Source organism: Lates calcarifer, linkage group LG17, assembly GCF_001640805.2.
Source record: "Lates calcarifer isolate ASB-BC8 linkage group LG17, TLL_Latcal_v3, whole genome shotgun sequence".
Lineage (NCBI taxonomy): Eukaryota > Metazoa > Chordata > Actinopteri > Centropomidae > Lates > Lates calcarifer.
Window position 1 is genome coordinate 3,198,879 of NC_066849.1, and position 27,330 is coordinate 3,226,208.

Sequence of the window (27,330 nt, forward strand, 5' to 3'; positions counted from 1 at the left end):
AAAGATCTTTGGAATCACTGCAGTAATGAGTAAGAACAGTGTACCTGGCAACTGTGAACAGCTGCTGCAATGTAATCCACTGAGCAACTGTAAGACATCAGAGTAAATCCATGTGAATGTTTATTTTTGCCACTGACAGCCTCAGACTGTTATAAGTGTGAAAAGTTATTATTCACTGTGTATAAAGTAGTTAAACTAGCTTCAACTTGCAGCTACAGCAGTAAAATGATACTTGCACATAAATGCATCAGTATTAAAATATATTAATGTAATATACTATAATAATGTAATTAAGGTCATTTTACTGTAAAACTTACTTTTAGTTTGATTGCCTTAAGTGCATTTGGTGATATTTTATTTCACGTTGTTGTTAGTTTTTTCAAGGGTCTGTATACTGTGCCCTCAACCAAGCTACACCTAAACCCTCCCACCCTCCTATTTATAAATATTTACTTTTATACACATTGTAATATTTGACATGTGATGAATCAAATGGGGAGCTGAAGTGAATGTAGCATTTTGGGAATACAGAAAAGAGACAGTGCTATAAATGGTTAAGATAAGCTTGACTATACAGACATCTATATATTGGACAGATGTTAGTTATGTTTGGCAACATTAACAAAGGCTCCACTCCTGCAAGCCAAACAAGTGAGTAAATATCAGAATCAATTAATATTATTAATTACACCTATGCTCTTCCTGCTGAGTAAGGGTCTTATTGTGTGCATTGTATAAAAAAAGCAAAAAGGTAAAACTGGTTCAAGTACAAAAAAGAGTGAAGCTGAACCCAAATCACTGTTTGTGACTCAAACAAATAATCCTCAATGACAGGACAGTGAGGAACACTTCTCATTTTTTCAGAAACACAAACCTTTATTTTCAATATCACACTAAATGCAAGCCATCAGGCCAATATTATTTTTCTTTAAGAAACGTCAGTCAACCCTATTATCAGAAGACTGAGATGAGAAAGAGATAATTTTTTTGTTTTACTCATTCTTTTCTAGAGCTTTTGAAGCAACATCAATTAAACAGTCAAACATACAAAAATGTCAGCATGCATAACAGCCCATCAAGAAACAGTCCACTGACGGCATGATGGGAAATGCAAATAAGCTGCTGCAAAGTCCAGCGTTCTGCACAGTCCAGGACAAAGACATGTCATAACGAGAGACAGAACAGGATTGTAAATTATAATAAATTAAGACAAAGTTGATGTCAAGACGTTGAAAGTTCAAAGAGACGGCGTCAACTGTCCAGTAGGCTCTCCTCTGTGCAGTCAGTGATGTGTTTCCAGTTCCACAATGGTCCACTCCCCCTGTGGAGATGCAGCGTCTTCTGGGGAGAAGCTAGTCACAGTGATGCTGGTGGAGGAGTCCTCCATGGGCGAGATGAGCTCCGCCCAGCGTTTGAAGGTCTCCTTCTCCGGGGACAGGAAAGCCTGCGAGTCCAGGCAGTCGCGTGACAGGGACAGCGTCTGCTTGATAAGGTACTGGGCCAGGTTGAGCTCCTCAGGCACAGGGTTTATGATGCCCAGATTGGACTCGTGGTCTGAGAGGAGCTGCCTGAGCAGGCTCCAGTCCCGCTCTGCAAAGTAACTGCTTTTGTCATCATCCCCTCTTAGCTTTTCTTCCTCTGCTTGCAGTTTAACATTCCTGTCCTTGTCCGAGCAGTGCTCAAAGGCTTCTCCCACATCCATCTCGTAAATGGGAGAGAGGGCTTTGGATGGTCGGCGGTCATGTTTGCAGGTTTGATCCAATCTGTCACAACCATTGTCCCCTAAAAACAATTGACAATACTGCAAAATGACAAACTGATTCACTCCTCCACAGTTCTTTTTTTCATCATTTCACTTTAGACTAGTTACTGCCTACTACAATAAAACACTGATTACTGAAAGTTTACCCTTACTGCAACTGTGTCCTTTAAAATATATTCCATAGTGAAGTCAGGTGAGGACAGCACAGTGGGGAAGCAGTGAATTGGTCACATTATGGTCAGTTAAATAGTGAAACCAATATGAATATTAATTTGAAAATTCACCAACCACTTCAAATATGGATGTCAAGGGTGGACAGTTGCCTTAAAGGTAATTGCACAGAGGAATGCTTTTCTGAATGCATCTCTTTATCCACCTGTTCAAACAAAGTAAGCCATGCACTGCCAGCACCAGTGAACTCTGCATTTGTCTTTATGTAACAGTGGTATGTTTTGAGATTTACATGCACGTCTTTGAAAGGGTCGACCCAATCAACTTAAATATTATCACATTTGACATTATTTGAATTTTCTATTTTCAGTGATTTCAAAATGGCAGAGGATGAAGTAAGTGATCGCTGTTTGATGCTGAAAACAAAATAATTTACATGTTTGCATCAGGATAGACCCTTAGTGACGGTGCAGCGGGTTTTCTTTTCCTGTTTATGATAGTGAAAAAAGAGAGACACGGCAGAACCATGACAGCTGCTCTGAGGACACATCACATACTGTACATAGGAGGCTACTGACACTACACAAAGCCTACTGAACAGAAGCTTATAGACAATGAAACATAGTTTTCTTTAAAGGTGGACATACATGTATCTAGACACAAGTCTACTGGGTATGACAAAGGTAATGGGAAAATGGAGAAAAAAAAAACAAACACAAAAATAATGGATGGCATAGGAGAATGACAAATTAATTTTAATAGCATGCATGTGTGCAGTGCAAAAACAAAAACAAAACAAAAATCAGGAACAGGTACATTCTCAAATAGAAAAAGAAAAACAACGAGGAGATGCAAGGGAAAAGTTTCCAAGTATAACACACTTTTCTGACAAGCAGTGGCAGTTTAGTGTAGTCTATCTTACACAGACATTTTGTATTTGACCTTTATGTCATGTAGTCAGTTTCCAGAAATTTGAAAAAATCATTACTTCATGGTAATTCATCTTAACACAATTTTTTAAAGGTGCTACATATAGTGTTTTAACGTAAACACATCCTTTAAAATTAATTTTGAGATGTTAATATAATTACTGTAAACAACAAGACCATCACTGAGAAGCCAAGCAGTGTCCATTTAACAATGTGAACCACAAGGTCAAGATTAGTTTGTGCTTATGGCACAAAAGACAAGCTTATGGAGCAAAGAAGTTTGTGTTTCTCAAAACTGCAGTGGTGCAGCGAATGAAAAGCTGAACACATTTATCGTTTACAATAAAGTAAAAGAAAAAGGAACACAAGGCATAGTCTAACAGCATCCTCTAAAACAAGATGTGATGGGATTTCTGGGAAATACATTTTAAGAAGCACAAACTTCAATCAATATCACTATGGCGAAAAATGATCTCATGGCTGGTCTAACTGTAATAGTAATTACAGAAACAAGTCACTATTAATTTGGTAATGATATGCTGATGTTAAAATTGTATATATTATAGTACCTTCAACTATGTCAAATGATCTATGGCTTAAAAAGGCCTGACTGCTCCACTGCATAAAAGAAATGACAAAAATAATCCAAAAATCTTATTTGTATGTACATAAAAGTGCATTGGTGTAACTATGTCACACGCCTTGTCACAAGGCAGATTCTTTTGGACAAATACAATTCTATGATCAGTCTTAGTGAAATATACACTGCTTTCCCCTTTTTTTTCAATGTAAACTGAGTTACCAAGGCCTAAATGCCTCTGACTAAAGGTAGTTCAGTTGTTTAAAATGTACAGTTTAGGTTAAGTGTTTTGATGAGGCCAATCTCCATCTTTAAAAGGATATTGACTTTGCAAATTCAAATTTACAACAGCTACACAATCCATGGGTGGAGATGAGAGCAAGCCTTCAGTCATGAAAAAATGATGACCACTGATTTCATTTGAATTTGAACTTGTATTTATAACTAGTTACTAAACTAGTGTGTTCAATAATATCCTTTTTTTCTGAAGGAGGGATGGGGGTATATTTTGGATGTAGATAAGGTCTAGGAATCAGAGCAGAGAATGAATCTTGCAGGGATAAGCTATACCTTCACTGATGGAGTTTGGGGAGATAAGATGGGTTTGGGTTTGGATTTGGGGTCTAGGAAGGATCCGTAGATCATACATTACCTGCTGGAGATTGTGCAGCATATACAGGAGAGTCCCCTGTCAGCTGAGGCTCATTTAAGTCAAGATGTAATTCAGCTTTCTTGCTTTCTGAGGGATTGGTGTGATTTTTGCGCGGCCCTCCGTTGTATTGTTCGGTGTGCCGCAGATCCAGGTGGCATGGGCGCTCCTGGGGAGGGAGGTCTTTAGTGTCTGAGTCCACGGTAAGGACACTGGACTTCATGCCGTCCACCTGGATGTGATTACTCTCCTCCCGCACAGGTTCTTGGATCTCTGTAAGGAATACTGAGGATTTTTCTTCCTGTTCCTCCTCGTGTTTCTTGTGCTTCATACCTGTATTTTCAAGATGGCTCGGCAGGTGGTTCTGCTGGTCACTGGAAGGGACACAGTTGGACTGAATAACTGTGGAGTCTGACTCAAAAACATCGCAGGGAGTCACCGCATCGTCAGGCTGTTGAGGTGGAGTTTGGACGCCACCCTCCTCTGAGCCCAACTCCTCACATTCATCAACAGAGAGCAACACCGACCGACGGAAGTTAGAAGTTGACTGGTAGTCAGGCTGGTCATTCTCCTGGTCCACACCATCGTCATCGAAAGCCAGGTTGATGATCCCCTGAAAGTGCGGTGAGGGCTCAGTGGGTGGCAGCGGAGCCTGGCCTCGGATCACCTCAACCTCCGACCTCTCATCTTCTGTCTCCTCTTCGTTATCATCTTCCTCTTCCTCCTCAGAGGAGAAGAGCTGGTGGTCAGGGACACTTTTTACAGTCACGGTGGCCTCGATCTCCGAGTGTTCCTCCTCTACATGAATCTCATCTCTCTGCAACCACGAACGAGGGCGTCGTCTCACTCCCTCCTCCTCGCTGGTAGTCTCTGCCTCTCTCCCACGCAGCCGCACCTCCACTCTCAACCCAGCCCCGCCCTCGTACATCTTTAACTCTTCCGGGGTGCTCGTGTCACTACTACTGCGGCCCAAGAAGTCATGGCAGCGCATGGTGCCGCACTTGGAGACACCTCGGTCGTTGGAGCAGTCGTCGTCTTGTGAGCCTCCTGCGTCGTAGTCCTCTGAGCGGGGCTTGATGTCATCAGAGGAAGTGGTGTGTGTGCTGCCGGTCTCAGACTCTGGGCTGACCTGGTGGTGGATGCCGCTCCAGGAGTCCTCTAAGGGGGTGTGAGTGCTTCCCATGCTGCAGGGGGTGTCTATGGGAGGTGCAGTGTCTCTCTGGGAATTTGGGGAGCTGACCTCGTGAACTTGCCCTCCACTGATGTGAGCGGGGATGACACCACTTGGAGATTGTTTCACTTTACTCCCATCGGTCTGTCTGCAAGCATCTGCATCAGCAGGTTTAATGTGCGGGATGCTGTTAGCTGCTGGTGTAACACTGGTCTCATCTCGTCCACCGTTAGCGTTTCCTGACTGTACTTCAGCCTTCTGGAGACTTGAGTCCAGTTGAAGGCAGAGTAAATCCCCTCCACCCTGGCTTGTTGACTGTGTACTGCGTTCTGCAGGCTGATCAGAGGGCACTATCTCCTTACTATCTTTATGCTCTGCAACATGACCAGTGATTTCAGAAGGACCAAGCTCAGGTTTACAGTCTGAATTTTTACCATTCACTGCCTCTTTTCCTTTAGTTCCTGATTTCTTGGTGGCAACAGCAGCTGAGGTTTTGGAAGCTCCTCCAGATTTTGGTGACGCTTTCTCAGTAGATGATTCAGTTGTACTTTTCTGCTTTGGTCCAGACTTGGGAGCTACAGCTGATGACTGTTTGGGGGGGACTGAAGAGGCTTTTGCTGATTTAGCGCTGGTTTTAGTTGATGGTCCAGTAGCTGAAACAGGTTTAGTGGTCTTCTTTTTAGGAGTTTCGCTGCCTGTCTTGTGTGCTGTTGAGGATTTCAACCCATCCTTACTGTCCTCTTTCCTGGGTGAAGCTGGCTTTTTCATGGAGGATCCATGCTTGGAGACTAAATCAAAGATAGAACAAAACATAAAATTAAGACTCTTCCAGAGTACATTCACAGACATTTGAATTTAACAGAATTTGAACATCTCACCATGATCTGGTGTGCTTCTTCCTTTGGTGTCTGTTCTTGCTGCTGTAAGTGCAGTAGCTTTCTCAGCTGCACCAGTTTTGACTTTGCCACCTTCTTTCACACTTGACTTATTGGTAGGGCTGTGATTGGCGAGACACACAGGCAAAGCAATAAAACAACAAGGTGACCACAAATGTTTTCATCACAATATCCCAATTACTGAACACCTCTGGCTCACATCATTACAAAAATATTAATGAGAAGAGCTGTAGGGACTGTTATCATGAATTCATATTTAGCACCAGCGGGTGGCAGCAAAGTTTTTTCTCCCATTTTGTCTAGGACAAGCGTCTCAGACATGAGCTGATTATCAATGCAAAATATTTCAAGTTGACACTAGTGTCCTTGTGAAGGATTCTCTTCTCTGGTCTTTAAGAAAATCTGACTTCAGAGACCACAGTTTTACACTTTGAGATTTGTTGTTGCATGAGGTCAATGGATTTTGAAATCTCTTCATCATTTGACAATTTTGAGCGAGTTTACAAGTCCAGTTTTATTGAATCTAACTTAGACATTATACTTGGCAATATTACAGGTCATGTTTAAAAAATACACATTGTACAAATGACTAGCCACATCACCTAAATTTAGGTTAGAGGGGAGTTCAATGCTAACCTCTCTTCCAGGGCACCTAATTTTTTTCTGACTTAATTATACAACTAACTTAACTAGAGCACACAATGTAGAAAAATAAAATCTGGATACTGTGTGGATGAACAGTTACCTGTACTGTCTGTTTCTTTACAAAAAAATCCACTCAAAAGATGCAACAGAGATCTGTTTTATGAGGCTATCAGCTATTTATTGGCTAACTTGCGTGGTTGCTTTCCAGGGAGTTGAGTAAATATTAATGTGCTCCCAGGACAGATGGAGTTTGGCTGATGCTGTTTGTAAAATGGATATTTTTAACATCTTTGAAGGACAGATAAGAGGCTTGTCAGAAAATGCTACAGAGCTGCTTTCATCCCCCTGACAGACACATGTGGCCTAAAAACAACCAGGTGATACTGAACAGCAACATACCGCTTATTTTTCCTACAGCTACATTACTGAACATACAGTCTTATGTATGTTTGTTTAATTTCCCAAGACCTGAATACATATATTAAATAAGCGTATAGCTTATTTCCATGTAGGTGATTGTATTATGGCCAGGAGTAAAGTATTTTTGACAATCTCTCCAGATAACAGGAACTGATCAGCTATTCTTCAGGATTTGGATTTTCAGGATAATTCTTTGGGTTACTCAATCATTTTTGTCCTTCTGTAACATCTTCAGTATTTTTGTTAACATTGGTATGTGTACAGGACCTTATCATCAACCAAAATGTTTGCTGGATTGTTGAGTTACTCCCTAAACTTAAGAAATAAATTCCAATTTTGGGAGTTATGTTTTGACTCGAGTGACATTTTTTAAGGACTTAGAATGGCAAGTCCAAGGGGAATTAGAGAGCCTTTAAATGTTACACTTTGTGTTTCATTGAACACAAAAGAAACAATGACTGATCATACTTTAAGCACCGTGATGCTAGGAGTAAAGCTCACCTGTTGGTCTTTGTCGTATCAGATTTCTGAGGAGGTTTTGTCAGTGGGGATTTGTTCACTGCCTTAGCCTGGTGTTTGGGCTTTGCACCTGAAATGCAGAACATGTACAACTGAGAACAATCAGACAAGACTACGCTTCACTTCCATACATATAACACTTGATTTACTGAGGAAGAAACCAAATATTCTTCAGCATAGCAGGCGCACATAATGCACTGTGTATGAGCTCACATCACAGATGTTTAGCTAGTCACTTTGAGGGTGGGGTAAAGGGATGCATGCTGCACTGGTCCCAGCAGGACAGACAGCTGAGGCCCACTTAAGCCTTGAACACTGGTATGAGATGGGATTACTCCACGTCCCCTAAACCAACCTTACCACTACAGTTGAAAGTGATCAGTCACAACCCCCTGTGTGACAGCTGTATAGAGCTTTGACCCCTGCTGTTAGTCTGATGTCAGCAGGCTGCCAAAGGACAGTCTCATGTGCTTTGTTTCCTGACAAATCAACATTCATACATGACACTGTCCTTGTCTTCCAAAAATGCCTCTTGGCCATCACACAGCATTCATCATACTAATTAGTCTGCAGGTCCTATCGTATTTCAACTACACTATTACTCCTGAAGCTTGCTGATACTTCAGCTTGGCTGCAGTGATGTACTACATTGTAATTGGTGTCAGTCACAGTGATGAAATGTTAAGAAGTCAATAAAGACTGTAAACCTGGAACAGAGTGGGTGTCGTTGCGAGGGCTGCTGGCACCATTCTCTGGCGAGGTGCTGCCTGATGTGGTTGTAGCGATGGGCTGTGTTTGGGCGGTGCCAGCAGTGCTGTCAGCCTTTCCTGCTGAGCTCTTCTGAGCCTTCATTACTGCTGTTTGGCTTGCAGTTGTGCAGCTTGGGGGAGAGGTTTTAGGCCTTGCACCTGGGTTTGGCTTCTTTTCTTGCTCCTTAGCCCCATGAGAGCTTCTGGGGCCGTTGGCACTGGCTACATCACGTCTGGCTCCTGCAGTTGCCGTGCCATTGACAACTGGTGTACCAGCTGATGCTGTTTTTCCTTTTGCTGCTACGCTCCGATCGCCGGGCTTCTTCACATTCTTTGCCTTGGATGTGTGACCATCTCCTGGTTTGTTAGCTGTCCCCAGTCCATCAGACTTCATGGCTGATGCAGCACTACGGGAGAAAGAAGCTGTGTATTCGGACGCCCTGTGGCTCCTTTGCACAGGAGGACTCTCAGGTGCAGATGAAGGGCATTTTACAGCCCTTTGCTGCAAGAAAAACAAACATAAAGTCACATAACTATATTAACTGGCACATAACCAGGGGACGGGGACATTAAAACAGTTTACCACTGGAGCATTCTTACTACCAGAAAAAAATGCTGTCTATCACCTGAAGAATGTTTTTTTTTCCTTTACTTGTCTAACAGCTGATCTCTTGCTCTCTGTTCTTTCAGCAGATGTTAAAGAACAAGAACAATTACATCTGTGAATTTAATCTCAGAGGTTCAGGGATTCAGCACAAAAAGCCTTAACAGAGGCAAAGCTCCTGTTCTCCTGTTCCATTAAACCACTTCCGGAGAGACCTGCAGCAGCTCCACTGCTCTCAGCCACTCATGCTTCACATCTTGGCAATCCCTATCTGGATCACTTCAGGCAGGCTTATCTCAGCTATACATCTGTTGAGAGAGGCCCTGCTGCTCATTTCATGCTATATCTCTTTACTGTGAGGGTGGGGCATTTATGACATGTGGCACTTGATGGCCATGAACTATAATCACCTGCAGGGATTACACAAACTCAAATGGATTTCTCTGAGGTAAAAATCTAAGTTCTGGAAAACAAATAAAGTGTAATGCTTTCTCACATTTGTTCCAAAAATAAAACTTTAAATCAAAAACTGTGCTGAATAATAATAATATTACCTGTGAGCTAGTGAATACTGGCTTTTTACCAAGTCTTCTATTGTCCCCTTTATCAATAGCATCTGTAAAAACAGAATAAAAGCAAGATGGAATCACCAGTAAGTCAGTTAGTATCTTGCCTGCAAAACAGATTATTCAAATCCAAGCATAACACAGATGAAAAAGGCTGTACCATTTTTTCCCAAGACACTGCTTAGGTCCTTCATTATCTGAGCTAAAGGAGCCATTTCTTTCATTCACAAATTCCCATTTCCACACCCTGGGTTTACGCTTGGACCATAAGGACACAAACATTGAATCAATGGATTGATTAGTCAGGCATGTCTGGTAAGCACAATTTCAAACAAAGCGCTGCCATTTCTATGCTTCATATATAAGAACCTAACTATTTATTGTATTTAACCAATGAAAACAAATACAGTGAAATTTCCTCCATTTTCAAAAGTGCATGTGTATGTTTGCATGTAAGACCTGACAATCTGATTACACTGCCAAGAAATGTACCAGTAATAGGCACACACTGATACCTGCTGAATAAATTATTCATGCAGTGCATTTCAGCACATTACTAGTTCAACAATGAAGAAGCAGCATATTATTAGTATTTATACATGCTTCTAATCATGCACATCCACAAAGACAGGAATCAAGCCTCTTACTTCCACCCATTAAAAACAAGCATGGCGCATTTACCACAGAGTATTTACCATGTTAGCCCCAGACAGTTGAAAAGGTAGCTCAGAAATAAAGCAGAAATGCATAAGAACAGCTCTGCACAAACAATGAATAGGTTGGTAGTGGCCAGGCAGCTGTTTAGAATGAAGCCATTAAGTATTAAATCAGCCAACAGCATATGCTCCTAGGGGTTCAGTTCATCTCTACTGATGCAGTGTCATGGCTTCAGCGCTAGGCTGGGTAAGGGAGGGAAAGGAAAAACCTCACATCCACACTGCAGTGTGAGTATCATGTATGTGTGTGTGTGTGTGTGTATGTGACTGGAGAAAAAAAGAGCTAACAAGTATCTTTTCTTACCCGCCAGTATCCTCTCTCTGTGTTTGGGTGACAGAGTTTCCCATCCCTGCGTGTGGCGAACTGCGTAAAAGGTCTGAAGCAGGAAGGTCCACAGCCGACCACGTAGCGTACAAATCTCCTGCCTGAACGGCTGGCGGTAACACAGAGGAGAGAGAGAGGGAGAGGAGAAGAATGGAAAGGGGTGCGCTACAGCACAAGCGAATCAGCAGCTGCTTGAAGAACCTTTCACCATGGCAACAAATACCCCTCCCTCCTCCATCCCTCTCTCCCTTTCTCTGTCCCTCCCTCCCCCTCTGTCGCTGTTGCAGAACCCGCTTGAGCTCCCTTGAGTGAAATCAGTGATGTCAGCGGCTGATGCCCATACTCCTGTTTCCACGCCTGATTATAAAAACAGGGCTGGAAGGTTGGGAGGAGCTACTCCTCCGCCGCACTAACCACAACACACCCCTCACCAGTAGATACACAGCCAGATTAGTGAAGGCCGTTGGCACACGTCACAGTCTCCCTCAGCCTAATCCATTCTTCCATGCTGTACAGTATTTACAGAGGTTATGCGCTTTAACTTGTGCAGCCAGGTCACTTTCCCCTGGAAGACAGTTCACAAGCTTAACCTGCCTGCTCACACAGTAGATTTTATTAGTCTGTATTCTTTTAATTGTTTTACAAAATACTGACTGATCAGACTTTTTTCACCACCAATCTTGTGCATAGCTTAGATTGCGAGCAAGATTTTAACTGTACAATTTAAAACATAGTGAACTACTTTATATCACCATTTCAATATTTCTTGATGTATCAAGTCAGTCTGAATTCACTCAGATTGTGCTGCTATTGTAAGAATAAGGCTGTTGTGCTAGTTCTGTATCTCAATACTACTCTCATTTTTCCAGCCTAGATGCCTCCAAAGATTTAAAATCTTTAAAAATGTCACTTCAATTTTTTAAAAAGGCTTTTCAAAAATGGCTCATTAGCTGGCTGGATTTTTCAGACATAAATTAGGTGCTAGTAAGCATTTACGGCAAGGATAAACTTAAATTACACTACAGTGCCCATGTTCATCATAATGAAATGACATGTCAACCAGTGCGATGGTATGGCTCACTGATGTGTTTTAATTTTTCTCCATTGTTGATGCATAATTTTTAATTTTGTATCAACAATGGAGGTCCAGAGCACAGAACAATAAGTTGCATCAGCTTTTGTTCACTTAGACAATACTTTTTTGTAAGATCGATGGTATGGGGTTTGTTGACAGTAAGAAAAAGACATATCACAAGTCATACAAAGTAGCTGTAATCAAACATCTTCTAAAAAAGGCCCACTCTAGATCCAGACATATTAGCCAATTACAGACCTATATCTAACCTCCCTTTTCTTTCCAAAATCCCAAAGAAAGCAGTTGCAAAACAGTTGTCCAACTTTCTACAGGATAATAGTTTATTTGAGGATTTTCAGTCAGGATTTAGGCTGTATCACAGCACAGAGACAGCACTTGTAAAAGTTACGAACGACCTCCTGATCGCATCAGACAACGGACTTGTTTCTGTACTTGTCTTGTTAGATCTCAGTGCTGCTTTTGATACAATTGACCATCACATCCTTTTACAGAGACTGTAGCACTTTATTGGTATTAAAGGAACTGCACTAAACTGGTTTAAGTCCTATCTATCTGATAGGCTTCAGTTTGTACATGTTAACTACTCCTCCATGTACACAAAAGTTAGACATGGAGTTCCACAAGGGTCAGTGCTTGGACCAATCCTCTTCACTCTGTATATGCTTCCCTTGGGCAATATTATCAGGAAACACTCCATAAATGTCCATTGTTATGCAGATGATACACAGCTTTATCTGTCAATGGAACCTGATGAAACCGATCAGCTAGCCAAACTCCAGGCTTGTCTTAAGGACATTAAAACTTGGATGACAAGCATTTTTTTACTACTGAACTCAGATAAAACTGAAGTCATTGTAATCGGTCCTGAACACATCAGAAATAAATTCTCTAATGATGTAGTTACATTAGACAGCATTGCCCTGGCTCCTAGCTCCACTGTAAAGAATCTTTGTTCTATCTTTGATCAGGATATGTCCTTTAGCTCACATATAAAACAAACTTCTAGGACTGGCTTCTTTCACCTGTGTAATATCGCCAAAACTAGACATTTTCTGTCTCAAAAGGATGCTGAAAAACTAGTCCATGCATTTGTTACTTCCAGGCTGGACTACTGTAATTCATTATTATCAGGCTGCCCCAACAAGTCTCTAAAGACTCTGTAGCTGATTCAAAATGCTGCAGCATGATTACTGACAGGAACTAGGAAAAGAGATCATATTTCTCCTGTGCTAGCTTCTCTACATTGACTCCCAGTCAAATCCAGAGTAGAATTCAAAATCCTCCTCCTCAATTACAAAGCCCTCAATGGTCAGACACCGTCACACCTCAAAGATCTCATAGTCCCCTACAATCCCACTAGGTCTCTGCGCTCCCAGAATGCTGGTTTACTGGTGGTTCCCAGAGTTTCCAGGAGTAGAATGGGAGGCAGAGCCTTCAGTTATCAGGCTCCTCTACTGTGGACCTTCTCCCAGTTTGGGTCTGGGAGGCAGACACCCTCTGTATCTTTAAGAGTCGGCTTAAAACTTTCCTCTTTGATCAAAGCTTATAGTTAGGGTTGGCTCAGGCTTGAACTATCCCTCAGTTATGCTGCTATAGGCCTAGACTGCTGGGAGATCTCCCATGATGCACTGAGCTTCTCTCTCTCCTCTCTCTCTCTCTCTCAGTATGGATTCATATCCCATAAATACATGTCACTAACTCAGTATCTTCCCTTTCCTGTAGTATTGTGCTCTTCCGTCTCTCTCTCCTCTTCTGTCTCTTTCTGCAGGTATTTCTGCCTCTGGAGCTGTAGAGTCTGATCTGTGATGACAAGTCTCCTGCTGCTCCTACAACTCCACTCAACACCTACTGCTACAATTAGAAATTACTAGTACTGCTTCTAGTTTTATTGCTACGTTAGCAGTTAATACTTTAATTATTACTATTATCATTACTACTACTGTATTATCAACAGGCAGATGGCCGCCCACCCTGAGTCCGGTTCTGCTCGAGGTTTCTGCTCTATATGAAAAGTGCCTTGAGATTACTTTTGTTGTGATTTGGTGCTATATAAATAAAACTGAATTAAATTGAATGATATCTAAATTGAAAATTGGAGTTGGAGGAACCTTGGCACAGTGACCTGGCACTTAAAAATTACATTTCTATAAGACCTCCTTTTCTAAGTCTGAACAATAATAACTGCTACAAGTCAAACTTTGATGAAAGGAGAGATGTTCTTTGTGCTCACTGGCCCACAGGGTGGCTAAATGTTTTGAACCATTGTGTGTCATGTGTTCTTAGACAGGAGCAAGAGGCTGTTTAATGTACAGCTTAGAGTGGATGAGCTGAAGGATGCACTAATAACACTAATTCTGTTTTTGACAGTTGTATGTGAAAGTTTGTAAGTAAATTTCACATGGCTGACAATGTGCCAAAGTGGTATATTTCTTAATTTGCTCAACTCAGCAACTTGGAGTCAACATCCAACAGTTGATTGTATCTGCTAAGAGGGCTAAAAGTCACCATTATTCCATTTATTATAGTGTTTCAGTCACACTATAGCAATGCAATAGTAATTTCAGAAACCTTATTCCACCCTTTCAACTGAAAGCTAAGCAGCATCAGATCCACATCACACCCTGGTTAGGAAACCATGTTGCAAAGCCAGGCTACACAATGCATGCTGTCCCATTCAGACCAACCTTAAACATATATTTACCCCAACGTCCTTGCTTTGGCCTGAAAAGCCAAGTAACTGAGGCGTTTGCTCATCCAAAGCTGTATGATACCCTGCATCCAGAATGAAGTAAAGTAATTAGGAAAAAGGCCAAACATTTCAAAGAGGAGGTCAAAGCTGTATTCGTACCTGTAATTCAGTTCACTTGGTCGAGACCAAAGAAAAAAAAAAAAAATCATAAGTCACACTGACTGGCAGGTCAAAATTGTCATGTTGTACTACACTACAGAATGACTTATTCTGTGTAGCCTAAATAAACTGGACTCAATGGGAAATCTTACTTTTAACTACACTACACTAGATGAGGTGTGACACAGCTTCATGGTCACAGTATGACGTCTACTGAAGAGACAAAGACAAAAGAGTCAGGAAAGAGAATCTGCTTCATTTCACCTCCTCTTGTTTTTGCCCTCTCTGCTCCAGGAGAGAGTCGTCCTCCATGTCATCTCCACACAGGGAGTTCACAGCAGTAAAAAGATCACAGCAGTTGTCCACAGTCACACCTTCCCTGATGGATGAACACAGCTTCTTCAACAGTGTGGGCTCTCGGGTAAACTCTTCCCTCTGCAATGGAGTCAAACACTGAGAAACCATAGAAACTTATGCTGAAGGAGAATGCATTAGCGTGTCAGCAGCACCATCTTACCCTGCGAAGGTCCTGGAAGGCCTGAGTTCGGATGACTCTAGGAAGGTGCTGGACAATGACACGCAGGCTCTCCTCCTGTAACTCTGTTGCGAGACTCCTCACCTGTTGAGCCCACTTAACTTCTGGGAGACTGCCAATCAACTGCTCCGTGCCACAGAGCATGGTTACTGCATTCTGCACAGTCTGAATGGAAACCTCTATTAGCTAAAGAAACTCTCTACGTGAGGACACAAAATAGAGTCAAATGAACAGAATCCTTCATGAATCACACTGTTACTCCTGCCCTGGACCCGCTGATCAGTGGAGGGAATCCCCAAATTGTTTAACAGTTCTTGGCCAGCTCTGAACCTCAGCACTTGCCAAGAGAAAACAATAGTACATTTGTCTTGCTTTACTCACAGAATGCACACCACCTCTTTTGTAGCGATGAAAGACAGACTCAAGACTCAATTATCAATTACAAGCCTGGATCACTCCCCATCTGTCTGCATCCACATCATCTTCCTAAATTAGCCTGTCTTTAATAACTGAGAATTTAATAAAGGTCATCTTGATAGATCATGTTTGAATTTCCTTCCTGTGGAAAAACACTGCAGTATTTGTACAATTACATGAATACAGTACGGCAGGGGAAAAACTCACCATGCTTTCAGTTACAGCACTTAGACAGACTCTGTGGAGCTCAGCGGACAAGAGGGAAAAGTTTCTCTCACACCAGGTCTTCACAAAATGCTCAGCAACCCACCTGAAAATACACATCATAGAGTAACTGGACAGTTCAGTTTCTGGGGAAATTTGACCATTTTGGCCAGTCAGAGTCAGAATCCTGACTCAAAATCCTGGTGACCTTTTCTACCTCTCTGCAATCTAACCTTGAGGAGTCTCAGGCTCTGAGGCTCCAAGCAGTGGTCAGCAGAGGTTTGCTTGAGGGAACAACAGAATGAGTAAGGATGAGAAGGTCAGTAACGCACCACTGCACACAGCAGCGCATCGCGGTTCACTGTCATACTCGCGTGACTCATCAGACTCAGCAGAGACAACACAGCAAGACCACATCCCCACACCCACTCACACCCCACTTCAAATCAGAGCAAGCTTACAGCCTTGCTCAACACATCCTATCCCCCTGACCTACATTCACATTCTTGCCTGCTCACTGCAGTGTGCAAGAGTTAGCTGGCAGTAGTATCAGCTACAGGAAAACTCAAAGTGAAAAATTTTGTGTGCACACAAATATAAAGGAACATGATGAAAAGTGTATATATAAACGTAGCACATTAAAATATAAAAACATGTTCAGCTTACAGATTTCTAATTAAATCTGATCCAAATGGACAAACAAGCCTCTTAATGCAATGCAATGCATACTACTGTCTATGAAACTTCTATTAACCAGCAGTCTGTGTAGACACCTTAACCTTGAAAAATGACATATTAATTTAAATGCAGCTCTTCTGTCAAGCAAAAGAAGTGAAAAATAATACCTTCTATAAAATCTTTTGCCTTTCTCGTCTTTTTACTCAAAAGAAGAGTGTTTTGAATCACATTAAAGCAATCTGCATCATAACCCTAACCCATGGCCACTTAATAACACAGTACGCCCACAGGCTGGTTACCTAGCAACAAGATGCTGATATAACTTACAGTGGCAAAAGGGGCGACAGGTTGGAATTATGCTTTTTAAAGTCAAGCTTAACAAAAATAAAAATTCTGCAGTCATTAATTAAATGCAGTGACATTTCCAAATATTTATTGTTAAATGGCAGCCATTTGTAGAAATGCAAATTGCTCAGCTAGTGCTAAGTGCAGATACTCACCTCTTACACAGCAAGTGGAGGTTTTGAAGACCTAAGGCATGTGTGAGGGACAGGCACTCTAGAACTGTTCTCTGAACTCCATCAATCGGCTGGACACGCATGGAAAAAAGCAAAAGGTGCATTTAAATTCACACAGGGATTTGATCTTCTGAGGGATCTGTGAAGTGCAGGAGCTGGAAAAGTGACATACTAACTAGCACATGGTGCTGTAAGATGGTAATGAGGGAGAAAGCCTTTAGCAGAATGAAACAACATAATTATTGACACTGGGCGTGCAGGCAAAGTACAATATCAACAAGAGTAAAGCAAAAGGGAAAACAGAGATTTGTTCTTGGTGTTTTCAGCAATGATCTCAGATACTTGTACTGCTACACGTCTTTCACTGTTGTGTTGAACTCTGGACTACGAGAGACCACTACGCTGAACACAGCAGATATTTGACAACTAAAATGATTAGTATTAAATTACTAATAATGATGGAATTAAAAATGTTTGATTTGGTGCAATATTGACACTTTGGCTCGGATTTACTAAAGCTTCTTAGTGCCATTTTTTCAGATGTGTATGTGACACTTTCTGCCGCAAATACAAGCTGTATTTACAAAACAGACACAGTCCATGTCATATGCTTTTAGGGGAAAGCCTGCAGTAATGCTGAAGTGTTATTATATAATTCTAATTCTATAATTCTTTTTGTATGTGTAATTCTTTGCACAAACCAGGTTCACTCCAGGAGCTGACTGTGTAATTATTACATTAACTGGTTTCTGCTTCATAAACTCCGCTACAACTACACGCAACACAAGTTCCAGCATAATGTCATTACAAAGTCTAATTTAATTTATGGTTTAAGCTTGGGTTAAAGCTCGCACACTGATTTGCAAAAAGCCTTATTTTGATGTAAAGATTTATACATTTAAAATGATTTTTAATACGTAAGTACAGTATGAAGGTGAAAAATGTTGTGTAAATTTCAAAAGTTAAAATTTTATTGAAATTTCAAAATGGAAGAACAATCCTGAGTAATTGTCAATACTGACAATAACTTAATATTTAATCATACTTGTGCACAACAAAATAGCAACACATATGAAACTTCTCTGCACACACATACACTACATAGAGAAATGTAATAATCCTATGATACTCTGTTCTTTAAAGCATTCAGTAGCTTTCCTCTGCATAGCTGACCTTGGGGAAGAAGCGGCAGTAGTCTCGGGTCAGAACCATCTCCACTACATCTTTCAGCCCCTCCAAACCCAACATGTCTGCCGCCAGTACCACCTGACTGTGGGACAGGAGACACCAAATGCAGGTCAGTTTGTTTTCTGGGCCTGTATTATAATTTGGGACATTTATTCACACACACAGTACCTGGCACTGGCTCCAGAGGGTAGATCCACAATGGCACCGTACATGTACTGGAGCAAGATCTCCATCTCATCTGGACCTAAGCTGAAAGGGTTAACTCAATCTCTTTACAAACCACATTTGACAGGTTATTATACAGAACTGACACCAGTCACAACAGTCTCTTTGTGAGTCCAGGCATACAGTATAAGTGAATTTTATCTGTCTACTTTGCATATATTTCTCTTAGGGCTGAAAACACAACTGAAATTGGCGTAAACAAAACCCATATATCATGCAGCAGTCCACGAGACTGCAGCCTGAGGGCCACTTCACAGGTTTCCCCTCGCACATCAACACTGCCGCTCTCCATTCTGACAGCCTCGTCTTCCCCCGTTACCCTCAGATCAGTAAAACTGAGGCAAGAGACACGTCTCTCCCCGGAGGAAAAAAAAGGTTTTTGTTCGCCTCTGCCGCTCTGAAGGGAGACTGCGGGTGGTAGTGGGGGTGACAGGGGCTCTTCAGCAGGCAGTGGATGAGAAGACATTTATGTGCCTCCTTGTTGGGTAGAAATCTGAGTGAGCCATTTGAGCTTTCAATGGCAGTGGGTGCTTGTGTGTGCGTGTTTCGGTATGTGGAGATCAAGCATGGTATTGTGAGCAAAACCTCATACTGCACAAAGCCACCTCTGTTACAAGCCATGAATATTTAATGAAGTATATACAGTAATTCAGCTGTATTATTAAGGAATGAAATGCAGAATTGTTAGACCAGAGTGGAGGTGTATTGGTGTATTGATCCCTGTGACCTGCTGCTAGATGATGCCAATGCACTGGTCTTACCCTTGCAGAGTGATGCACTGTCTGGAGCTCTCCATCCAACTCCCGCTCAGCATGGCTCGGAAGTACTGAGACCGTGCACACAGAATTGCCCTAGAAACCAAGTAAAGAAGGCAGTCGCATGTCAGATCCACCCACTATTTAAATATTTCACATCATCTGGTGGGCCAGTGTGTACTTAAGTGGCTTTGAAGTGACAAGCAGTATTCTGTAGTCTCTGAAGAGAGAGAGAAGTGATATGGAAATACAATGCCACTAAGGTGTTTAGAGCACTTAATAAGTTACATTAAAGGATACTCTGGTGATAATCTATGTTTTGTAACTGTCAACAAAACCAGTGAACTGATCCTAAAATCTGTATTTTCTGTATACACATCCTGATATATCTCATTCCTAAGTGTCATTGTTGTCCAAAAACTATTAAAAGTACATCAATGATCCACACTGTTGCACTGGATGACATGTTCCTTTATTACTAAAAACACCACTGTGGTCTATTTTGACTCCCACATACTCCATCCGCCTGCCATTAATACTCACTAAATGTGAATGTTATTTATCCAAATGTGGATTAATATCCAGCTGATAGTAGTTCCTACCAACTACAGAAAGCAAAAATACTTGAAAACTCTACAATTAAAAACCTGCAATACTATTATAACCAAGTAAACCAATAATTAATCTTACATCATCAATATTGATTTTATATCCTAGTTATTGCCTAGTTCTACTGGCAGATGTATTTGTTTCTTGAACAATTCAAAGTTGTGAGCAGCAACAACAGGTTTCTTCAACAAACCCAAATAAGGTTTTTATTTTCATGATTTGAAGTACTCTACCTTTGCAGCAAGAGGAAAATCTTCTTCAGTCCACATCTTATCTGTCCTGGATTATGGTAACTTCTTGCACATGCATGTGTCAGACTCAATGCATATGCTTGATCCTGTCTACCATTCATCTCTCTGTTTTATTTGCAATTTTGGATCATGAATGCATCACTGTAATAACCAGCTTTCAGCTCTATTACACAGATCAAGAGGGATTTTTTTCAGCATCACCGAGAATCTTGTGTGAACACTGCAAAACTGCACTTCTGTTGTGTCTGGAGTAACTTACAGGACAAACTTACTTTGGAAATGCTGCCTTCAGACCAAGCATTCAATATGCACCTTCTTTTAGGTTATGTTACTGTGCTATATTCTAGTGTTACTGGGGTTTTATGTGTATGACTATGCGTTAGCATTAACCACTGCACACTTTCATTTTAGCCATGTATCTTTTGTGAAAGGGATAATATATCTCAATTCATTGAAACAGATAGAAGCATGGGCTGGAGAGGCCCTGGTTCAGCCTCTGAATGAGAACTGCAGCAGCGAACACTGTGCTGTCATATAGATCACTGCTGCAGAGCAACCGAAAAATAGCCCAGCTTCTTCTCTCTGACGAGCTTTCGCTGCCTGGCTGCTCCCCTGAGCACGAGCTGGGAGAAACCCGTCTCCATGGTTACTAGCTGCTACTACTACCTCTGCATCACTGATTGACCACCCACCACTGCTCAACAGCAGATGTGCAACCTCTGTAGTGTTTTACATGTGGTAAATATGGCTGTGATGTACTGAAGTGAACATGTTCTCAACAGTTCAGCCACCCCTCATGACACTTTTAGGAGAACATAAAACAGACTATTTTTGGAATCCATATGTATCGATACAAGGGGCTGAGATGCAACCAGAAACTCTTTCACCTGTGGCAGGAAAAGACCTGCTCCGCTACTTGGATGGTGATGTCACACTGCTCTCCCCTTTGGTACAGATCCAGCAAGTCAGCTCCGAGACCTGAGGCTGGCTCAAGAACAACAGCTGGAGGGAGACAGAGATGTAGAGAGAAAAGGAGAGTAAATGGACATTTATCTCAATCTAAAAAGCAAGTGAAGCCTTTGGAATTATCTGTATTTAGATATAGATTTATCTTCAAAAGTGGTCAGACCCTCACCTAAGTTACAATCATGAACAAACACAATCTATTTTAATTAATAACACACATTTATAGTACTGTACCTGTCCATATTGAATACATCATTCAAACTGGAAGAGGTTACAAAACAATCAAACTGTTTAGAAAGTCATCAGCCCACAGTTAGACAAATTGGTCTACAAATGCTAAATCTATTACAGAATTGCTTCAGCCAAAGAGAATCTGCCATTAGTAGTGGCCCTGTCAAAGCCCAAACCTTAACCTAATAGAGACGCTGTGGAATAACCTCAAGAAAGCCATTAACACCAGACATCCTAAGAATATGGCTGAGCTGAAGAAGTCCAAAATGGTTCCAAAATTCCTCCTGAAACATTGTACAGGTCTGATCTGCAGCCACAGAAATCTCTTATTTGAGGTTTTTGCTGCCAAAGGAGATTTGACCACTTATTAAATCAAAGGGTTGACTCCCACCACTTTTTCCACCACTGTGAATGTTTCAAAGGGTGTGTTTGGTAAAACAAGAGAGATGAGAATAGTTTGTGTTTTATAAGCTTAAGGACACTGTGATTGTCTCTGCTTGTGACTTAGGTGTCATTTTAAAACCAGGTCATTCTACAGGGTTCACATCCTTTTCTTGTCACTGAATATTGGTATTAGTGTGTGTGAAAAAGCAGAGCCAGCTACCATTACACCACTCATTACACACCAAGTAAAATACTGTAAATACTGAAACACAGTTTGTTAAAGCAGAGCTAAATCTTCAATTATCCATAGAATGGCCATGCTACAATTAGCAGTAATAGCAACAATGATCCAAATGCGATTAGCTCTTGAGTGGATTATGACTGACGATAACATAATGTGAGGTGGGGGGTGGGGTGGGGGGGTTGTTGGCTGGACAGTAACATATCCTAGAATAATTCCTCCATGGAAAAACGTGTTGATCTGTTTACCTGAGTCGGTGGAACTCTGAAGGTCTGCCGGGTCAGGAACAGGCAGAGGTCTTTCTGGCATAGAGCCCTCCATGTCTGGGATTATTTCAGCTGAGCGCATGCTCTGGTCTGCTGTGTACACTCGCCTGCAGGGGGGAGACTCTGAAGGTTAATTAAAACTAGGTCTTTCATAACTATTTAAATTACAAACTTGTTTGATGCACTGTGACGTCAGTGACACAGTGGCCAGCCCCAGCCTGAACTATGCAGGATTCCCTGTTTTTACTCAGTAAAGCTTTTTAGAAAATGACTGGAAAACTTGTTGAATTACTCTGTGTATCTATCAGAGGCAACCTATTACAGGACTTATACCCTGACTACTTCTGAAATTTGCTGCAGCACCGTGGCTTATTCTGCCAGGATGCACTGCTGCTCACTTTCTATTCATCCATTTTTCCAAAATCCTTTCTCCCAGGAGATTGCTCCAGAAACTACAGTGGAATCCCCAAATGCTGCCAGTTGGGTGATGTAATACTTCTAGTGAGTCTGAGGTCTCCTCCCAGGCAGTTGTGCGCAGAGCACATCTGAGGGGAGCCAGCCCAGGGAAGGACTACTATATACCAAGTAAAATGTGTCTGTAAAATCATGTACTGAAATGAAATTTAGCACCTTGGTGGCCTGAGGATTAAAGAATCTGTTCACATTTTTCAAGTCTGTCTTAAAGCAAAACTCACATGAACCTGCTGTAATCATTCTTCTTGTCCACACGTCCTAATGAGATACCACTGAAAGAGTTGGGAGACAAAATCACCAGTCCTCACTCTGCAAAAATGATATTGCAAAGTTACAGAGGTAACATGTCTCTATCTCTCTCTCTGTACAGTGTTTCTGTGCTGCAGGAGTGGTAACAAAGTCTAAAAGGACAGTGCTGTGAGACAAACTTGAAAAATCATGAACTTATCCTTCATAGGGTGACAAGTCTGGGACACTGCGTGTAATTTCCCATCACCCTCTCCACCTGCTTACTGTCATGACAAAGCCAATTTTGGTATTGGTAACATATTGACACCTTTGTCAAATTTGAGATGACACCCTGGAGTCATGCTAACTTCAAGCCCAAACTTCCTCAGTGTGTTCCCTCTTATGATGTAACAGTGGGTCTAAACCAGTATGATCTTCAGTCACTGCATAATACGTAATTATGGTCACCACCCAAAGGTCCTGGCCATCCTGACCATGTGAAGCAGATGTGGGTTGTAATTTTTTCATTTAGGTTTCAAGTGTTTGAAGCAGACACCTGGAGATTTCTATTTCAATGTAGAAACTTTCTCAAATCTGTGCTCATGAATGAGATTGTACAAAACCTGACTTCTGGAACTCTAATTTTTTGAAAGTGTCATATACATAATAAGATTATTTAATTGATACTAATGCTAAGTGTCAAATAATGGCAGTACAGCTGGGTATGTCTCCTTCCTGTGATGTGACTCCAAGGTGTGATTTTCTAACTTGCTGCTGTTCTCCAGCAGAGCTGCAGCAATGATGAGTTCATAAAAAGATGAATTTAATGGAAATGTCCTGTGGTAAAAGAATCAACATAGATCTATTTCTAATTTGGATAACTGAACCCAGCAATGTTGCAATTTCCAAGTGTAAAACAAGCTCCAAAACAAACTTTTGGAATCAGCGGTAGTGCTGCCAAAATAGGTCGACTCTTTCTTCTGGTGCTAATTATAAATTGCTAATGAGACACACACACAAACCAGTGGATCAAAGACTTAAACACTCCAAGAGACCACACTGTACAGCCTTGATAAAAACTACGCAGTTGCTACACTGGAAACTTAAATGATAATTAACACTCCTAGAGTTTTTGAATTGTGTGTCTCAATGCTAACATGAAAATGAGATGTGTTATTTATTATTTAATAGATGCAGCATTTGCAGTGCTCCTTGAAACAAACATGCAAACACCAGCAAACTCTGCAGATTAAAGATGTTGTGCTTGGCGCCCTCTGTCAGTGAAACTGTAAAACGTAGAGGGAATGATAAAAGATGTCTTTTAACATCCTCTGTTGCAAAGCAGATATAGACTTATAGCCTAATGTGAAACTACTGAGTGGGCAAACAGAAGTTGTCTAAATCCTAAAACTGCCTACCTGAGGAAATCTTTCAGTCGCAGACAGCTCATAGCCAGGCAGGTGAATGATGACGGGATCTTTGTGCGTCTGTCCCCGAAGGACATGAGGAGCTCTGGCCAACAGTACGGCTCGGTGTGCTCGGAGTGAGCCTGAGCCTGCATACAGAGAAACATCAGCTTCCAACTCCTCCTGCAGCAACCTGGAGAAACATTATGACACTGCATCAGGGACAGATCCCTAAAACTCATTTCTATTAATTGATTAAAAAAACAAACAAAAAAACAAACCAACAATACACAGCAAACTTTGAATCAAGCCTATTTGGCAAAAAGTTAAATTAAATGCACATTTAAAAGCCAACCTAGAAAACAGAAAATAAAGAAAGGCTTCCATAACCAACCTCTACTGTACAGTCTGTAAGATTCAAAGATTAATCTAATGGCCTATTTTTCCACTTCAGAATAACACAAGTAGAGTCCTGAGGCAGTCCATTTCCTCTTCACCATCATTATCTCTCGTCCTGCCTCAACGACTGATCTGGGTGACCCAGAAATCAGTCGGCTTAAGGCCAGTTGGGCAGTATGAGTTCAGATGCTGGTACTGTGTCCATTTCTGTGACCCCCTGATGAGAAGTGCCTGAATGCAACACGGAGACTCACATCCCAGTCAACTCAAACCCAATGACCAGTTCAAATCCACGTGCCTTCCACTCAGCAGTGAAATATACTGACACTTCGCTCTGTCTTTTATTTTCCAAATTCACTGACTCGATTATCTGAGGAAAAACCTCGCCCTTGGCTAATCTTATACTTTTATATGAAACAAATGTGTGGCTGATTCTAGGAGGTATTCTGTGACTTTTTATCACACACACGTTTTGCTCATCTGGTTTGTCTCCTTTTACCATCATGGATCTAAAAAACTAGACGTAAACTTGCTTTTGATCAAATATGGGTAAATGGCATTTCACAGTGGATCTTTTCTGTATAACGGTTTGTTTCAAAGGAGTGAACAAGAGAGAGGTCATCACAGACAATAAAGGCTGGTTATTTCACTAACTTGCATCTGTGCTGAGAAATATCTCTGTGTGACATCAAACCTGTAATCAAGGTAATAACCTTGCAGGTTATGCTAGCTGCTGAAAGACTCAAAGTATGTGCATCTTGTTCTAACATCCCTTAAATCTACTCTACAGGATCAGGTAGTCAGAACTGCAGAGGTATCTACATTCTACAAAATAGGTTTTTACTGTGTTTAAGAGGTGGTGAGAGCTATTTTATATACCGCATGTACTCTTTTCACATTAGCATAGAAAACTTGAGTGCAAAGGTATATTCCTGACCTTGGAAAGAGTGGTTTTGACAGGAAAATCTTTGTTTAAGTAAAAATAGTAGTAGAGGTAATAATAGAATTAAAGGTAATAGGAAGTAGTAAAAGTTACTTAAAACTAAAAGTAATTTTCACAATACTTAGGCAAACTCCTTCCTCTGAGGAAGACTTCAAGATGCAGTAAAAAAGTACAATTTAGTATCATACTTCCAAAAAGCTGAAGGACTCAAGGAGAGAGATTTAAAAAGAATGGTCAAAATCAAAGCTAAAGAAACTGAGATATCTTGACTTTTAATCTTCTATGCATATTGCTCAAAAGCAAAACAAACAAACAAACAACAGTGTATTTGATTTGTTCCCCTCTGCCAGGTAAATCTGCATGAAATAAACATCAAATTACAAATCATGTTTCCATCAGGTTTTCCACTTGATTCCAGTGTTTGAGATTTGACTAGTGCTCTTTTAAAGTGTATCATTGCATTGTGTTGTTTTCTTCTGCAATGGTTTAATGACACCTGACTGGAGAATTAGCACCACCAGCAGTTTCACAATAGTGGATACTGACTGGGTGATGGCAGACCATCTGAGAAGCTACAGAGTCAGCAAGAGTTTTTTCTTTTCCATTTAACAATCCTGTATTGCTTTGACTGCAGGGAGAAAATGTCAAGATATGGGTCTTTGTAATTGACATTTGTCACAGGCCTCTGCAGCTCAGCGCCTGCTGTCACATGCCTTACCTGTGAAGGTCTGCAGACAACGCAGATGATAAACATCTCTTCAGCTGCTCTTTGTATCTGCGCTCTTTGGCCTGGAACTCTCTTGCAGCCTCAGTGGTGATCATTGTTTATTACGGTTTTCTAAGACAGAGACAAGATAGAGATCAGCCTGTGAATTTGTTACATATCTCTTGGAGCAGAGGACGAGATAAACAGGTTGTCTAACAGCTTGCAAAAGTTACACGTTGGGACAAATATGCCAGTATGCCATGTATCATACACAGCTTATGGCTGGAACGTACCGTAATACTACTGTAATGCTATCTGTTTTGTCATACGTCACCAGGCTCTTCTGGGTGACCTCATATGATCACCTCTACTGCACTGAGGGACACCATCTCATTCACTGACCTGCCACTGCAAAGAAGAGAGGCGCTGTTTTACCACTTCAAGCAAAATCAATGAAAATGGGACGCAATGACACAATTGTCACAAATTGGTTCACGCGACCAAGAAAATTAATTATCCGTATATTTAAAACAGCAGCGTTAGTTTCGACAATAGGTAACGACCGCTCCTCTTTGGCTTCCAGGAGAAAACACCAAAGAATAACCAGTTTCTCCCCATTTGACGACAAGTTTTTATTTATTATCAAGCAGCCCTTATACTAAATTAAATACACTCAGCCACAAACACACACTAATGCTGCTAGACGCATCTGCTTCCTCCTCAGCCGGACACGGTCTGTGCTATAAGCTAAATTACATTTTCACTCTCATTTTCCTGTCGCGCATAGCAAGCTAGCACTAGCTAACATGAGCTGCCGCTAGTAGTTGCTATCATCCCGAACTGTGAACCCGGAAAGCCCGGTGATAAACGGACCTGTAACAATTGACTGCAGCCGATAATTGTCTGTTAGTAAGAGGCTCGGTTACAGGCATTAATAGACTACCTTCATTTACAGGCTGACCCACTGACCGATGTTGTTGACATCACTGCTGCACGCTGTTCACCACCCACTAGGACAAGGTTTGCAAAACAGAGAAGGAGTGGACCAGTAGTAACGGCC

General features: G+C 41.4%; 1 protein-coding gene across 1 annotated transcript; it reads right to left on the reverse strand.

The window, feature by feature from the left end:
* Positions 1-795: 795 nt before the first annotated feature.
* On the reverse strand, positions 796-27,330 carry btbd8 (BTB domain containing 8). The gene is given in 21 exon segments (XM_018669977.2): positions 796-1,782; positions 4,095-6,050; positions 6,141-6,259; positions 7,725-7,812; positions 8,450-8,993; positions 9,650-9,711; positions 10,682-10,811; positions 14,911-15,081; positions 15,164-15,346; positions 15,806-15,908; positions 16,981-17,069; positions 18,172-18,268; positions 18,355-18,435; positions 19,173-19,262; positions 20,914-21,028; positions 22,097-22,221; positions 24,235-24,251; positions 24,253-24,415; positions 26,283-26,402; positions 26,564-26,678; positions 27,214-27,330. Coding segments are annotated over 19 exon segments (4,737 nt in total). The 5' UTR covers positions 26,387-26,402; positions 26,564-26,678; positions 27,214-27,330; the 3' UTR covers positions 796-1,282.